Raw genomic sequence first — 16,202 nt, 5'->3', positions numbered from 1 at the left:
AATAACAAACTTTTATTTATTTTAACTGGAATTGCAATACAACAAATTACATTCAATTGGAAACAACATGATAGATTGAACTATATGTTCTGGTGGAATTCGGTATGCCACATATATAAAATGGAACTTGCTATTGCAACACACAAAGGATACATGAATAAATTTAAAAAAATATGGGGACCATTAACCGATTTTTGTAATGAAGGATAATTTTTCCCATAAATAACACTGGAAACATCTAAAGACCGTTAACATGATTTCTCTAATGAACTTTTCCCATGATAAGAAAATTGTAAAGAGGGAAATGGGGTGGGTTTTTCAATTTTGATTATTATATACTAAATTAATATTTAAAGAATATACAATAAAATTGATTTATGTATTATTGGTTGGGAAGGAGGGTGGGACAGGGGATTATTATATTAATGATAAACTTGATATTAATATATGAGTTAGTCAAGTGTGTATTTAAGTTCCTATTGAGTTTATTTGTAACACTTGTTGTAACACAAAAAATGAATAAAGAATTTAAAAATAAAAAAAAAAAAAAAAAAAATCTTTGGCCACAGCAAGCCAGCCCACGGGAAGGGAAGGAGAGCCGACAAAGAAGAGGACTCCAGCCACAGGAACGCAATAAGGGAAGGGAGGGGCATGGAGCAGGCTAGACCGCGGGAAGGGAGAGGGGCCAAATGGAGCAGGCCAGATCGCGGTAAGAGAAGGGAAGGGAGGGTGGGGGAAAATGCTGCTACTGCTGCACAGGGACCTGGAGGGGAAGGGAAATACCACTGCTGCTTCAGCACAGGAAAGTGGAGGGGGGGAAGGAGGGAAATGCACAGGGAAGTGGGGTGGAAATGCTGCTGCACAGGAAAAGGAGGGAAAGAATGACAGACAGACAGCGGGAGGGAGGGAGACAGAAAGAAAGGAAGAAAGACACAGGGGCAGGGAGAGGGACAACAAGATAGACAGAGAAAGGGGGCCAGGGAGAGAGAGAGAGACAGCGGGAGGGAGAAAGACATATATTCTAGCACCTGTTAATGTAATGGGCTTAATGACTAGTTTCATATAAAGGCAATATCCTTTGGTACGTATGTTATCAAAATGATCACCAAAAGTTTCAAATCTTGTGGTAAAGATTTAACAGAAAATTACATTAGTTAACTCTGTGAAAAACTTAAAAATCATTTTCATTACCAGATTGGTTAATTCTTTTTTTCATTAAAAAAAGCTTCTTTACTTCATTAATTCTAAATTTATACTGTCTATATTTATCTTTCCAATCTAGATAAGATTGATTATCCTTTAATTTCCACCATTTCCTTTCTAATCTTCTACATGTTCTTTTAAGTTCTGATATTTTGGTTCAGCCCTAGTTTCTACCTCTTTAGTTTTATATACACAATGGTGTTCTATACAGCATCACAGTATCTGGATTCCCTTACTGTACATCATTAGTATTGATCTCACCTGAAGGAATAACTGCATCCCGTTCAATGATTCTTGCTGATGCCAGGTCACTGACGATATACTGCAACCTTAAGTGTCTAAACACTGCCACGAATGGACTTCCTAGTGCAGAGTCCAGGAATGCCACTTTTTTCTCTTCACACGCTACGGAACATTGGAAGTTTTAACAGAATTCTTACTAACACGTCCTCTGCTGTGTATCCTGAGAAAAGTTTTAAGTGCTACTAAACAGAATAAAAGTTATCCTACAGTCATGGTTCAATAAAAGTTATGGCTATTACATAGGCCATTCCCATCATTATAATGCGTAAGTAGCTCTCTTACAACTCTTACTTTATCAAAATTTGTCACAATAAAGTAAAATTAGAAGGAAGCTTTGCATTTTCACTTTCCTGTGCCCAAGAATACAAGACAAACTTTTATGATTATGAAAGAGCAGATCAACCTGATAATGTTGTAGGTGGTGTGGCTTCCCTGAGTTGCTCTTCCTTGTTGCTATCCATCTGGATGCTGCGAGCCTGTGACAGTTGAAATTCTGAAATAGATGTTTTAACAACTCTAACATATACCACTTCTTTCAACATACAATGTTAAATTCAAATCTACACAGGAGTGGAGGGCTGTATAAGCATAATATATTGAAAAATTATGTTCTTTCATGTATGTAAAACTAAGGCAGGAAAGGAACTCGGCATTTGGGGCAATTTATGTCATCCAGGTGTATGTACCTTATTTAACCAATCTGTAGATCATAAAACTGATTAAAACCAATAAATCTGGCTCAAAACACATATACACAACTCTAAATTAGACAGGGGAGCAGTTGGTTTCTCCCTCCAAGTGCAATCACAATGCTATCCTGGGGTAAACTACCTGTGTAGCATCCCTTTCCCTGGTACAGTTCTCTTTATTATTCCCCTGCCCCCACTTCCTGTGCAAGCTTCTCCCATTGGCAGAATGATGGCCAATATAATGATCAATATAATAGTGGCAGTTCACCTTCCCTATAATTATGCCACAGCTAAGTCTGTTCCAGCTTCTGTCCCTCCTTCATGTGGCTGATACTGCTGCTGCCATCACCACATCCCTTTTGCCATGCATGGGTGGTGGCAGCAGGTACAGTGCAGGATCCTGAGCAGATTTTTCACTTGCTACCCCTTATGGTCAACGCCTGCATGTTTAACAATCCAGAGCAAATCCTGAAATAGGCCATCTCATTATCAAAGATACTCTATCAAGACATGAAGCTTCTTCTAGACAGGAAGAACGTGGTAGGGGATGGAACCAATATAATCTTATCTCTATGCTTTTTCCTTGACAGGTGATGGGGGCAGCAGGCTCACAGCCACCAAATGAGAGTTAAAATCTACAGAAGATATGCAAGCAACTCTAGAAGAGATCCACCTTGAGCGGAATATTTAAGATGACCTTTCAAAAAAAAAAAACAACAATAATTCTTACCTCTTCTGCGTTTAGAAAGCCAGGAATCTGCTTCAGTTAACAGTTGCTTTAGTGATCCAATCCAAGAAGGCACTAACTGGAGAAACATCCACTAGATTTAAAAATAACAAAAATCTTTTATTTTCTGTCCCTATATATTAGCCTTTTGGAATTCGATCTGGGATCAAATAAATTCTTTATTAGATAATCCTGTAGCATTAACTTATGATACTGTGATATTTGGCATATCTATGAGGAAAAAGAGTCAGATATCGGCAAGTAATAACAAACTTTTATTGATTATGACAGGAGTTGCCATGCAACATATTACTACAAATTGGAAAGATCACACAAGACTTAATTTTAATTTCTGGTGGAATTCACTATGTCACATATATAGAATGGAACGTTCAATAGCAATACAAAATGGAAATTATAAAAGGTTTAATGAAATATGGGGGCCATTGACACTGTTTTGTAATGAATAAACACCATTTTCTTAACATTATTTATGATTGGAAGGGAAAGGGGAGGGTTTATATAAATGAAAAAAAATAAAAATAAAAATGTAAAAAAGAAATATGACAAAGATTGATTCAATTAAATAATTGTATGGAAAGGGAGGGGGGAAGAAGGGTTTAGATATATATACCTTTGTTATGATCTTGATAGATTTATCAAGTGATGTTAGTAAATCTATGTATTACTTATATTGTGCACTTGCTGAAAGTTTAAAAATGAATAAAGAATTATAAAAAAAAAAATAAAAATAACAAAAATCTAGAATTCCATTCAAGAGAATGATGAAGAGAAACCATCCTGAGTGATTCAGGTTGTTATAATAAGGTCACCAGATAAATAAATCAAACAGTGGACAGCAAAAGTAGCACTGGGTTCAGAGAGGTTCACCACTAGCCTTCCAGAATCTTGACGCGAGTTTACACTTTTTGCTCTGACAAGTTACAGAACCCATTAGACATATGAAAGCATTTAACCACTATACATGTCTTTTTGCCATTAGGTGGGCAGTTCACTTCACCCCCACCTCCCATATTTGTGCTTCAAATGTGTTTTGCGCTGAAATAAATGTGTCACAAATAGTAGTCATTTCTTAAAACTAAAAAAGGGCTTTTAAAAGAATGTATTCTGGTTTTGGCTTTGATAACAAATTCTCTCATTTTACATTAAAATTTACAAATGGAAAAATGGATACTGATGAGTTTGCATTTTATTGCTACAATCTTATTAGTGCCTGGAGAACATCTTGGCAGCCAAATCTAGATTTTAAAAAAACCAAAACTTTACATTTTTTATTAATTTTAAACAATACAAATCATCACATACAGCTCACAAGGAATACCATCAACAAAGTGAAAACACCAAATAACCACTGAAGAAAACAGTGAAACAACAAAGAAAGCTTGATGCACTATCCCCAATCCCCACTCGCCCCCCACCACCCCCACCTGCGAAGGATAATAACAGGAGCAATTATTCACCCAACCCTTCAGACATGTAATTTTTGAAGAACAATGTTCCAGGTTTTCATTGATTGTGCAGAAGAACCTCTACGTTTAGCCACATATAATTCCATTTTCCCCATCAAAGACAATTTCACCCTCCATTCACTCAGGTCAGGAACCAAGGTCTGCTTCCAATACGCAGCTATTAGACATTTAATCGCTGCCAATCCCAAACGTAATACCTTGGTTTGCCAGCCCATCTCACAAATATTATGAATCCCCGATAAGCAAGTTTGAGGCGTAAGAGCAAGGGAAACCCCCAGGGTGTTCTCCAAGGACCCCAGCATCGCCCGCCAACACGGAACTAACACTGGACACTCCCACCAGATATGCATAAAAGTGCCCATTGCTACCTGACACCTCCAGCACATGGGTGTCACCTGAGGGTACATCTTATGCAACCGTTCAAATGTATAATACCAGCAACTCAATACTTTATATGTATTCTCTTGTATAAGTGCACAGGAAGACGCTTTACCCACCTCTACACAGATGATCTTCCATTCTTTAGAGGTAAAAGTACAGTGTAGATCTCGCTCCCAATGACTATGAAAACCAAAAGTGGGTAATACCCGTCCCTGACTCCCCTCAAGTATTGGTAGATTACAGAAATAGGTCTTGGTACTCTCTGTAATGTTCCTCAAAGGTGCTCCAGTTGCTCAGTTTCAACCGGGGGAATGGTGACCCATCCTCTAGCCACCATAAAGTGTGTTACTTGAAGATATGCCAAATAATCCCCAGCCTGCACCCCCGACTGATGCTGTAGAGCCTCAAATGGTATCAAGGTCCCCAGACATAAATAATCTCTAAATGTACGCAGTCTCAAGGTTTCCCACCGCTTAAAGACAGGGTTAGTTCTACCCACTCCAAATTCTGGTTCATCCCGTAGGGATGCTAAGGTGGAAGTCCCCCTCTCCTCATTGCAGATCTGTTTAGTTTTAGCCCATAATGTAATTAAATGGAGGCTATATGGATTGTCTGTTTCCAATTCCCACTGACGAACCGTCTGAGATGACCAGAGTTTAGCATCCAATCGACCCTGAGAGACAAAAAACTGTTCCAGCTGGACTCCCCATTTATGTGCACTCAAATCCCATTCTAACAACATCCGAAGCTGCGCCGCCTGATAATACCAAAAAAGGTTAGGAACCCCTTTCCCTCCTCAAATTCTATCAACCCATATCACCCACTGGGAAATCTTGGGAGCCTTATCCTGCCAAATAAATTTGTGAAATTCAGCTTGCAGCAATTTAAACGTCCGATGCGGTATGGAGATAGGCAAAGTCTGAAATAGGAATAAAAATCGAGGTAGAATATTCATCTGAAGCACCGCTATTCGCCCCCCCCCCCCCATGAGAGCCAAAACCCCTGCCATAGTTGAAGGTCCAAACGGACCTTCCAAATGGGCGGGCCATAGTTGACTGCATACAACTTGGTGAGCTCCAAGGGCAATATAATCCCCAAATATTTAAGGCGATGAGGAACCCATTTAAAAGGAAACACTCCCTGAAGGGCACTAACCCGAGCAGTCTCCAAAGTAAGATCCATCAATTCAGTCTTATCTAAATTAATCTTAAAACCAGAAGCCCTCCCATATTCCTCAAAAATTTGGAGCAATTGGGGTATAGCCTGTTCCGGCTTCGTCAGATATAAAAGAACATTGTCAGCAAATAATGCTATATGATGGTCCACACCCCCACTTGAATCCCACATCAGAATCGCCAAGGGTTCTATGGTGAGCGCAAAAAGCAGGGGAGACAACGGGCATCTCTGACGGGTGCCCCTTGCGATGGTGAAAAATTCCGTATAAGATCTATTAATACGCAGACAAGCTTGAGGTAAATGATGTAATGCTCGAACCCATGCCCCAAACGACCCCCCGATGCCCATTTTCCCCATCACTGCCCACAGACCCAATCGAAGGCTTTCTCAGCATCTATTGCCATCAAAGCCGCTGGTTCCTTATCCCGTTTCACTTTCCACATCAAGTGCAAAGTACGTCGAATATTATCCCCCACTTGCCTCTGTTGAATAAACCCCGATTGATCCATATGAATTATCTTGGGAAGCATTCTTCCCAATTGCAATGCCAAGACCTTGGCAATGATTTTAGCATCCACATTCAACAGGGAGATGGGTCTATAAGATCCACAAGAGTTCGGGTCTTTTCCAGGTTTCAATAAAATCATAATCCCCACCTCCCCCATGGTTCCAGGCAAAAGACCACCAGACTGAGCCCCATTAACTAAGCAAACCAACAGAGATCCCACCTGGTCTCTAAATTTTGTACAAAAACGATTGGTGTATCCATCTAGACCAGATTTCCCCGGCTTAATTCCCCGAATGACTTCCAATACTTCCCTCAGCGTCTCCGGTTCATTAAGTTGTGCTTCAGGGGACAGGGTTGGCAGCTCTATTTTATCCAAAAACCCCTCCACCACCCCCTCTTCCCTTCCCTCTCCTGACTGATATAGTAGACGATAATAGTCCAAGAAAGCTTCACCAATTGCAGCATCTGTAACATGCAGATTCCCACTCGGATCTTTAATTTGTGTAATAGTATCTCTAGCTTGTTTAATTTTAATATAATGCGCTAATTGGGCACTGCTTTTATTACTATGCTCATAAAAGACAAGACTGATACTGCTCCCGGATATGGTGATAATCTTCCATCTGAAGCTGTGTCAACTCTCCCCGTACCCGGCAGAGGTGAGCCAACGTCTGAGGATCCGGAGAATGCCTATGTGTCAATTCTAGGGAAATCAAACGCTCCCGCAAGTCAAGCTGCTTTCGGGCCCTCAACCGTTTAAATCTAGCTCCCCCCAATTAATAAATACTCCCCTCAGCACCACTTTCAATGCATCCCAGAGGACTCCATCAGATACCTCCCCAGTATCATTAAACTCCAAGTAGGTATCAATAGTACGGAGAACCTCAGTCTCTACCTCCGGTGAGGTAAGTAGTGAGTCATTCGATCTCCAATACCTGGTACCCCTCCCCCCCCCCCGGGACCACCCCCAGACAATTCACTGAGACCGGAGCATGATCTGAGATCTGGATCCCTCCTATCTCAGCCTCCTTTATCGTACTCCATTGATTCCGGTTTACCCAGATCCCATCTATTCGGGTGTAAGTATTTTGAGCATGAGAATAATAGGTATAATTACGTTGAGTCTCGTGGAGGAGGCACCAACAATCCACCAACCCCAAGATACGCATAAGCCCTTTAAAAGACCTGGCATGCCTCCTATGATAACCTGGAATGATCCAGCATCCCATTTGAGAGCACACTGAAATCTACCCCACAAAACACCACTCCCCGTACAAACTGCAACAAAGCAGTCTTCAATTCTCGGTAGAATGATCCCTAGTCAACATTGAGGCCATACACATTCACAATAGTTACATTTTGTCCCTGCAAGGATCTTGCAGTGCAAGGCATCTCCCCTAAGAATCCCGATACACCTGGTCAACAACCAACCCCAACCCTTGGCAAACCAACCCCAACCCTTGGCGCACCAATATAGCTATCCCACCCTTCCTGTTGGTGTGCGGGCCTTGAAGTGTCCATACTTGCTCATAAGACGGATTATTTAACAATGTGGCATCCCTAGGCCTCAAGTGGGTTTCTTGTAACAAACAAAGAATCCAACCCATTCTTTTCATTTCCCTGTGAACAATACTTCTCTTCCCCGGACTATTCAACCCATTAACGTTCCAGCACCCGATCCCGAGTAATTCCTTCTCCTGTCCATGCCCCTGTATCCCCCCCTTTAGTACTCAACAATATCCCCTCCCCTTTCCCCTCCCCCCCACATTTGCTGACCTAGCAAAGTCCAGATCAGCCACTGAGAAAAGATGAAGTCTCTCTCAAAAGGCATCTAACTCCATAACCTTCCCAACAAAGCCAAAGTCACACTCACTGAGTAATAACTCCCTCCCCTCCATACCCAACAGTATAAAAACCCCTTCCAACAACCTGCAGGCCTCCCAATTTCACCCAGACAATCACTCCAGCAATCCCCAGATCAACCATCCCATACCTACAGAACTGTGTCCCCACCAATCAAACCATGGCCTCTCAAACATACCACCCACCAACCTCCCCCCTAATTCAACACACTCAACCCACATCACACTCATTCAGAACCCCAGTCATCAAATACCCCAAACAGCCAAGTCCAAAAGTCTGAATAAATGATAAAAGCGTCTCGACCAGTCTTCCTGGATTACACTAGTAGACCTCCGGTTCCTCCAACCGCTTCTCCACTCTCCAGCAGGGTCGCCTTTTTAGTAGCACGGGTGACTGTACGCCAGGCTTCCATCGATTTGCTGCCTTTCATCAGGGTTCCCAACACCGATGCCGCAGGTAAATTATTACAGTCCAGGTCCTTCAAGGCCAACCAGGCATCTCCCACCGTTTCCACTTTCCGCGATCTTCCGTTCACCATCATCCAAACCCCAAACGGGAACAGCCACCGATAACGGTGTCCCTCCACTCGCAACACCTGAGTAACCTCCCTGAAGGCCCTCCACTTTTGTAGCATGGAGAAAGCCAGGTCCTGAAAAACTCCAACTTCAAAACCATGCCACTGCAAGTGTGGTTTGCGCCGGGCAGCCTGCAGAAGTTTTTCTTTGAGCAAATAGTCTCCGAAACAAGCAATAATGTCTTTGGGGCCCCTCTAAATCTAGATTTAATATTTAAGCGTTTATCTATGAGGGTCATTTCATAAATAATGCACACTATTTTTTTAATTTACATGTTTTATTTTTTTTTTTTCAAGTATTTCTTTTACAATCCTTCAATATAGTCTCCCTGCTTTGCAATGACCGAGTCTCAACGTCCGTGAAGCTTCATTATTCCATCCAAGACACTGTTTTTGTTCAATTGCCAAATGGCTCGGGTACCGGCGGAAGAAAGCTCTTCCAGAGATGCAAAACGATGTCCACGCATAGGTTGTTTCAACTTTAGAAAAAGTTCAAAGTCTGGTGGTCTCATGTCTGGACTGTAGGGAGCATGAAGTAACACCTCCCAGACGTATTTGTGTAGTTTTTCAATGACATTCCCTATATGCGGGCAAGCGTTGTCATGAAGAATGAGCAACTGAGGTTGGGTTTTGTGCATTTTGCGCAAAAAAATCACGATAATACACTGCTGTGACACATGGAACTTTGTCTGTAATGATGATGCCTTCATGATCATAAGCAAAAATCATCATTTGTTTGACTTTTGATTGAGCTCATTGAAAGTTTTTGGTCGTAGGGAAGATGGAACTCTCCATTCATCATTAAAAAACTACGCGAATACAGCTGGGAGGTGTTATCTCATGCTCCTTACAGTCCAGACATGAGTCCACCAGACTTTGACCTTTTTCCAAAGTTGAAACATCCTATGCGTGGACATCGTTTTGCATCTCTGGAAGAGCTTTCTTCCGCCGGTAACTGAGCCATTCGGCAACTGAACAAAACAGTGTCTTGGATGGAATAATGACGCTTCCCGGACGTTGGGACTTGATCATTGCAAAGCAGGGAGACTATATTGAAGGATTGTAAAGAAATACTTGGAAAAAAAATAAAACATGTAAATTTTTTTTTTTTTAATTCTTTATTGATTTTTAATCAAAAACAATGTCATACAAATGAAAGAACAAACATGTAAATTTTAAAAAATAGTGTGCATTATTTATGAAATGGCCCTCGTACTTTAAGCAGATCCATAGGTCTTCACTTTCTAATGAATGGTAAAATACAGAATGCTGTTCTCATTTATGCAAACCCATGAGGCAAGGATTATAGACCAAATACTTCACTTAGCACAGACAAATCACATTATTCCCTTGCACAATTTGTTCAAATTAAGCATTATTGATTTTACTACAGTACCTTCTTAAGAGCAGTGTACACATCCATTTCCACTTGCATCACAAAGAGGTCAGGAGAGCTGATTAGCTGCTTCATCATCTTTATACTGGAATAGAAAGAAGTATATATTCCACATGAAGTGTCACTCTTTCCAATCACAAGTTTTCGTTTTCTGTACCATCATCTTATTTCACCTGTTAGTTTCAAGTCCAGAAGTGTAGCTTATGCTCCCCTGCCAGCAGATGAATGCTGAGGAGAGGGAAAAAAACAAAACAAACCCACAACTCAGAGCAGCTCCATTTGTGTAGAGGGGCAAAAAGCTAGTTCAGGCCGATTCCACTGTTGCTCCCCTAGCTGAGAGACTGTAGGGAGGCGTTCTGACATGCATGTGATACCACTTGCTGAAATATTAACTCAGCTTGCACATTTCCAGCTCTCATGCCTGAGGGAAAGGAAGCAATAACACTGGCCAACACTCATTTTGGTGCCTCAAATGTTAGACCTCTTTCTGGGTATATCTGACCTGCTGATTCCAAAAATGGCACCAGTTTTCTCCTATCAGCTCTAGTTTTTGAGATACAAACATATACAACTCTTCACTCTGCTTGCCAATTTAAAAAAAAAATCAGGATTTTTAATGTAGTATTTAAATTAATATCTTTTAAGCATTACAGAAACATTAAAAATTAAAAGAAAAGTGTACAACATGAAAATCTACTTATTTCATACCAAAAGAACAAGTTTATGATATAAACTTTCCAGTCATTTGACACACAAATAGCTCTTTTGTAAGACTTTCAAAAGTGGGATCTGCCAGGACAATCCCGCATAAGATTCCAACAACAGTCTGCCATCATGTTTGCATCCCATCTTCCTTGGTATCTGGCTTCCATTGTTTTTATGTCTTGGTAAAATCTTTTACCTTGCTCTTCACTTAAGTCACCAAGGTTCTCTGGAAAGTGATCTAAGTGACTGTGCAGATAATGGACTTTAACATTCAAGTTACAGTCAAATTCTAGGAGCCTACTCAACCAAAGGAATCAGTCCAAGAAATATTGCCCTGGGAGCTCAAACAGGAACTTAATCTGCCAGTGGAGAATAGTCTATATACTACTGTCTTTGAGGCCTATTTAACCTACTGTACCAGCACTATCTACTGGAGACAGCCTCAAGTTTTTCTTTTTCTGCTGGTAGGGGAACAAAAGCCACTTGTGTCTTGCACTAGCATGGACAATAAATGATAAGAAAGAATAAATGTGAATGTATCTGGCCCTGAGCACTATAGTGGAAGAGTGTGTGAGTATAGTATGTTATTCCGTCAACATATTAAGAATAAGTCACTATATCCCGCACCTAATTCCCTAGTATAATGTCAATATACCCTGTCCTATGCCAATATAAAAGTATCCTTACTCGTATACCCAGTCCTATATCAAAATAATGTGTATGTACCCTAAATTGTCTGTCTTGAAAACATTGTGAATGTATAGCTGTAACCTGTTCTGGGCTCCTGGGGAGGACGGTCTAGAAATCTAAATAAAATTATTAAAAAATAATAAAAACAATGTTATCATGCAGTTACTAATAATAATTACCTGAGTTCTTTAAAAAGGTCAACACTCTGATGTGTCATCAGATTATTCAGCAGCCACGCCAGACACCTAATTATGAAAGAAAAACTTTTACTAATTGATGACATATGTTTTGATGTAAAAATTTTAAAACAGGAAAAGATTCAAGACTCTTACAGAATTTTTTTAAATCTTATATTTGAAGACAGGTAAGAAGGGATTCTAAATATTTGCCAAACGCCCTTAGTATACATTCACTTATTCACCACTTATTACCCCATAACAACCCAATTATATAGGGTTCCTTTTACAAAGGTGCGCTAGCATTTTTAGTGCATGCACCGGATTAGCACACGCTATCCGAAAAACTACCGTCTGCTCAAGAGGAGGCGGTAGCGGCTAGCGCACGGCATTTTAGTGCGTGCTATTCCGCACGTTAAGGTCCTAACACACCTTTGTAAAAGGAGCCCATAGTGTTTAGGTTTAGAAGTTATATATAAAATACTCAAAACTATTATACAGATCTTTTTTTTCAAAGTCCTTATTCATTTTTAATCTTACATCAAATACACAATATTACATCATTTAAATTTATACACATCACTTGAATTTCTTTCTATTATTATCTTAAATACATAAATTTATTCCCTCTACACCTACCCTTCCCACAAATATTTTAATCATAAAATTCGTATAAATATTACATTCTTATCAAATGATTAAACCTTAAATAGAACTTTATACCACCCTCCCTCCCCTGTATTATAAATGTACTTTCAATAGAAAAATGTCATCTAATCATTGCAATAAGTTGTTAATGGCCCCCAGATCTTTTTAAAATTATTATAATTTCCTGTTTGCATAGCAATTGTTCTTTCCATTTTGTAAATATGGCACAGATCTTTAAAACTAAACATAGTTAGTTAATTAGACCATATGATGGAAAAGTGGTATAGAGAAAACTGAATTTAAATCATGAACATTTCTACTCAATCAGCACTAACCCCCCCCCCATCCCCTTTACAAAAGTGTAGCATGGTTTTTAGCGCCGGACACAGCTGTAACAGCTCCTATGTTACTGCCGCAGCCAGTGCTAAAATATGCACTATGCTTTGGTAAGGGGGAGGGGTGGAGTAAATGCTTTAATCCATGAATAGACAAAAAAACCCGAGTTACTCTACCAGTTTAAATTTTACTGTTACGGAAAACAGGCCTGGTAGACTGCTGGCAAGGATAATGAAAACCTGACAATGTTCTACCTTTGTTACTTCCCTTGTTAATGGTACTGGTGAACTGAAACATTGTAAAGGGGTATTGCTAAAATGTTTTATGACTATTTTCAAAATATGCACAAAGAGCCATCATCCAATTCAGGGCCATCATTAGATGATTATCTAGAGGGGTTTGCTCAAGCCGACATCAGACCACGTGCTTGTCTTAAATGCTCCTTTACGAGCAAAGGAATTACAATTGGTAGTAAAATTATTGCCTAATGCAACAGATCCAGATCCTGATATGTTCTCCTTAGAATTTTACATAAGAACATAAGAATTGCCGCTGCTGGGTCAGACCAATGGTCCATCATGACCAGCAGTTCGCTCTCACGGTGGCCCCTAGGTCAAAGACCAGCGCCCTAACCGAGACCAGCCCTACCTGCGTACATTCCAATTCCGCAGGAATTCATCTAACTTAGTCTTGAATCCCTGGAGGGTGTTTTCCCCAATAAATTTCTATTTCCCCAATTATGTGATCCACTCCTATCATTATGAAACTGTGATCACCGAGTGTAATTTCCCATTGGGAGCTAATTTGGCTTTAAATTACCCTGCTTCCAAAATCTGGTAAAGATGTACAGCAACCAGAATCATATCAGCCAATATCCTTGTTAAATGTTGACCTAAAGATTTTGTCTCATGTTTTGGCAGATTGTTTGGCACTGTTCTTGTCTAAATAAAATTTGTCAACAAGTGGTAGGGTTTGTCAAAGGTCGTCAATCTGTAGTCAATGTGTGCAAGGTATTGATGTCATAGTAACAGAGTAAATGACAGCAGATAAAGACCCGAATGGTCCATCCAGTCTGCCCAACCTGATTCAATTTAAATTTTTAAATTTTTTTTCTTAGCTATTTCTGGGCAAGAATCCAAAGCTCTACCCGGTACTGTGCTTGGGTTCCAACTGCCGAAATCTCTGTTAAAACCTACTCCAGCCCATCTACACCCTCTCAGCCACTGAAGCCCTCCCCAGTCCATCCCTCACCAAACGGCCATACACAGACACAGACCATGCAAGTCTGCCCAGTACTGGCCTTAGTTCAATATTTAATATTATTTTCTGATTCTAGATCCTCTGTGTTCATCCCACGCTTCTTTGAACTTAGTCACAGTTTTACTCTCTACCACCTCTCTCGGGAGCGCATTCCAGGCATCCACCACCCTCTCCGTAAAATAGAATTTCCTAACATTGCCTTTGAATCTACCACCCCTCAACCTCAAATTATGACCTCTGGTTTTACCATTTTCCTTTCTCTGGAAAAGATTTTGTTCTACGTTAATACCCTTCAAGTATTTGAACGTCTGAATCATATCTCCCCTGTCCCTCCTTTCCTCTAGGGTATACATATTCAGGGCTTCCAGTCTCTCCTCATACGTCTTCTGGCACAAGCCCTCCTATCATTTTCGTCACCCTCCTCTGGACCGCTTCAAGTCTTCTTATGTCCTTCGCCAAATACAGTCTCCAAAACTGAACACAATACTTCAAGTGGGGCCTCACCAATGACCTGTACAGGGGCATCAACACCTTCTTCCTTCTACTGGCTACGCCTCTCTTTATACAGCCCAGCATCCTTCTGGCAGCAGCCACTGCCTTGACACACTGTTTTGTCACCTTTAGATCTTCGGACACTATCATCCCAAGGTCTCTCTCCCCGTCTGTGCATATCAGCTTCTCACCTCCCAGCATATACGGTTCCTTCCGATTATTAATCCCCAAATGCATTACTCTGCATTTCTTTGCATTGAATTTTAGTTGCCAGGCATTATACCATTCCTCTAACTTTTGCAGATCCTTTTTCATATTTTCCACTCCCTCTTCGGTGTCTACTCTGTTACAAATCTTGGTATCATCTGCAAAAAGGCACACTTTTCCTTCTAACCCTTCAGCAATGTCACTCTTGGTTCCAGCAATGTTGGTGAGCCTCAATACTGAAAAGGCATTCAACAAGGTTGATTGGAGGTATCCATTTACAATACTAAAGTATGTGGAATTCTCAGGCTGTTATATGCAGGTCATTAATGCATTATACCATAATCCGGAAGCTGCCATCTTGGTTAATAGGCAGGTCATATCCTGCTTCCCATTCTGGAGAGTCACTCTCTATTACACGATACCCAGTCGGGTTTTCGCTCTCGGTATAGTACAGAAACTGTACTTGCTGTAATTTTGGATTTTCTCCATAATCTTTTCAGTAAAGGCAGTTGTGCCCTTATTTTGCAATTTGATTTGAGTTGTGCATTCGATCTGGTTGATCATTCCAAACTTTTAGAATGCCTCGATGTGTTTGAGATTCAAAATAAGGTACTTTACTTGGTTCCAAGGTTTTTGAAGTCACATACCTACCAAGTCCAAATGGACAATGTCTGTTCTGAAGAGTGGAAAAACCCATGTGGTGTTCCTCAGGGTTCACCACTCTCTCCCCTTCTATTCAATGTTTATCTTTCTTCTTTGGTTAGAAGACTAAGCAATTTGGGAGTAAAGCTTTTCAGCTATGCTGATGACATTACAGTTATAATTCCTTATCTATTTCGGCTCTCTAACATTATTCATATCATTGCCGAAGTAACAGAACTGATTGAGGGTTGGATGTTGGACTTCAGATTAAAATTAAATTCTGAAAAGACCAAGTTTTTCTTTGCCTCACCTCAGCAGAATATATTAGAAGACCCTCTCACTATCAAGAATACACAATATCCTGTTTGTGCCTCGGTCAAAATTTTGTGAGTTATGTTTGACCAGAATTTGTCCATCCAGAGTCATATAATATAATATGGAAATTGCATTCTATTAGAGCTCATTTTGACATAATGGCATTCAAATTACTAGCTCAATCGCTAGTGTTAGGACATCTGGATTGCTGTAACATCGTTTATTTGGACAGGACAAAAAAACGACTCTCTCTAGGCTGTGAGTTATACAAAATACCGTGGTTAGACTTATCTTTGGTTTGAAGAAATATGACCATTTAACTCCCTTCTATTGTGAATTGCATTGGTTGTCTGTTGAGGAACGTATTATTTTTAAGTTGGGCTGTATCTATCATAAAGTCATGTTGGGTCAAGCTCCATCT

The 16,202-nt window shown here is 40.3% G+C and overlaps 1 protein-coding gene across 1 annotated transcript in view; it reads right to left on the bottom strand.

Annotated features, from left to right (window-relative positions):
- The window catches only part of GMCL1 (germ cell-less 1, spermatogenesis associated), a 110,689-nt gene that overhangs the window by 45,308 nt on the left and 49,179 nt on the right, over positions 1-16,202 (bottom strand). Inside the window, exons 7-11 of the mRNA XM_033949200.1 lie at positions 11,885-11,950; positions 10,311-10,395; positions 2,926-3,016; positions 1,910-1,999; positions 1,465-1,608 (exon numbers count right to left, since the gene is read on the bottom strand). Coding sequence (XP_033805091.1) covers positions 1,465-1,608; positions 1,910-1,999; positions 2,926-3,016; positions 10,311-10,395; positions 11,885-11,950 — 476 coding nt within the window. The remainder of the gene's footprint in view (positions 1-1,464; positions 1,609-1,909; positions 2,000-2,925; positions 3,017-10,310; positions 10,396-11,884; positions 11,951-16,202) is intronic.

Source organism: Geotrypetes seraphini, chromosome 6 (assembly GCF_902459505.1).
Source record: "Geotrypetes seraphini chromosome 6, aGeoSer1.1, whole genome shotgun sequence".
NCBI lineage: Eukaryota > Metazoa > Chordata > Amphibia > Gymnophiona > Dermophiidae > Geotrypetes > Geotrypetes seraphini.
This window is presented reverse-complemented; position numbering and strand designations above follow the sequence as displayed.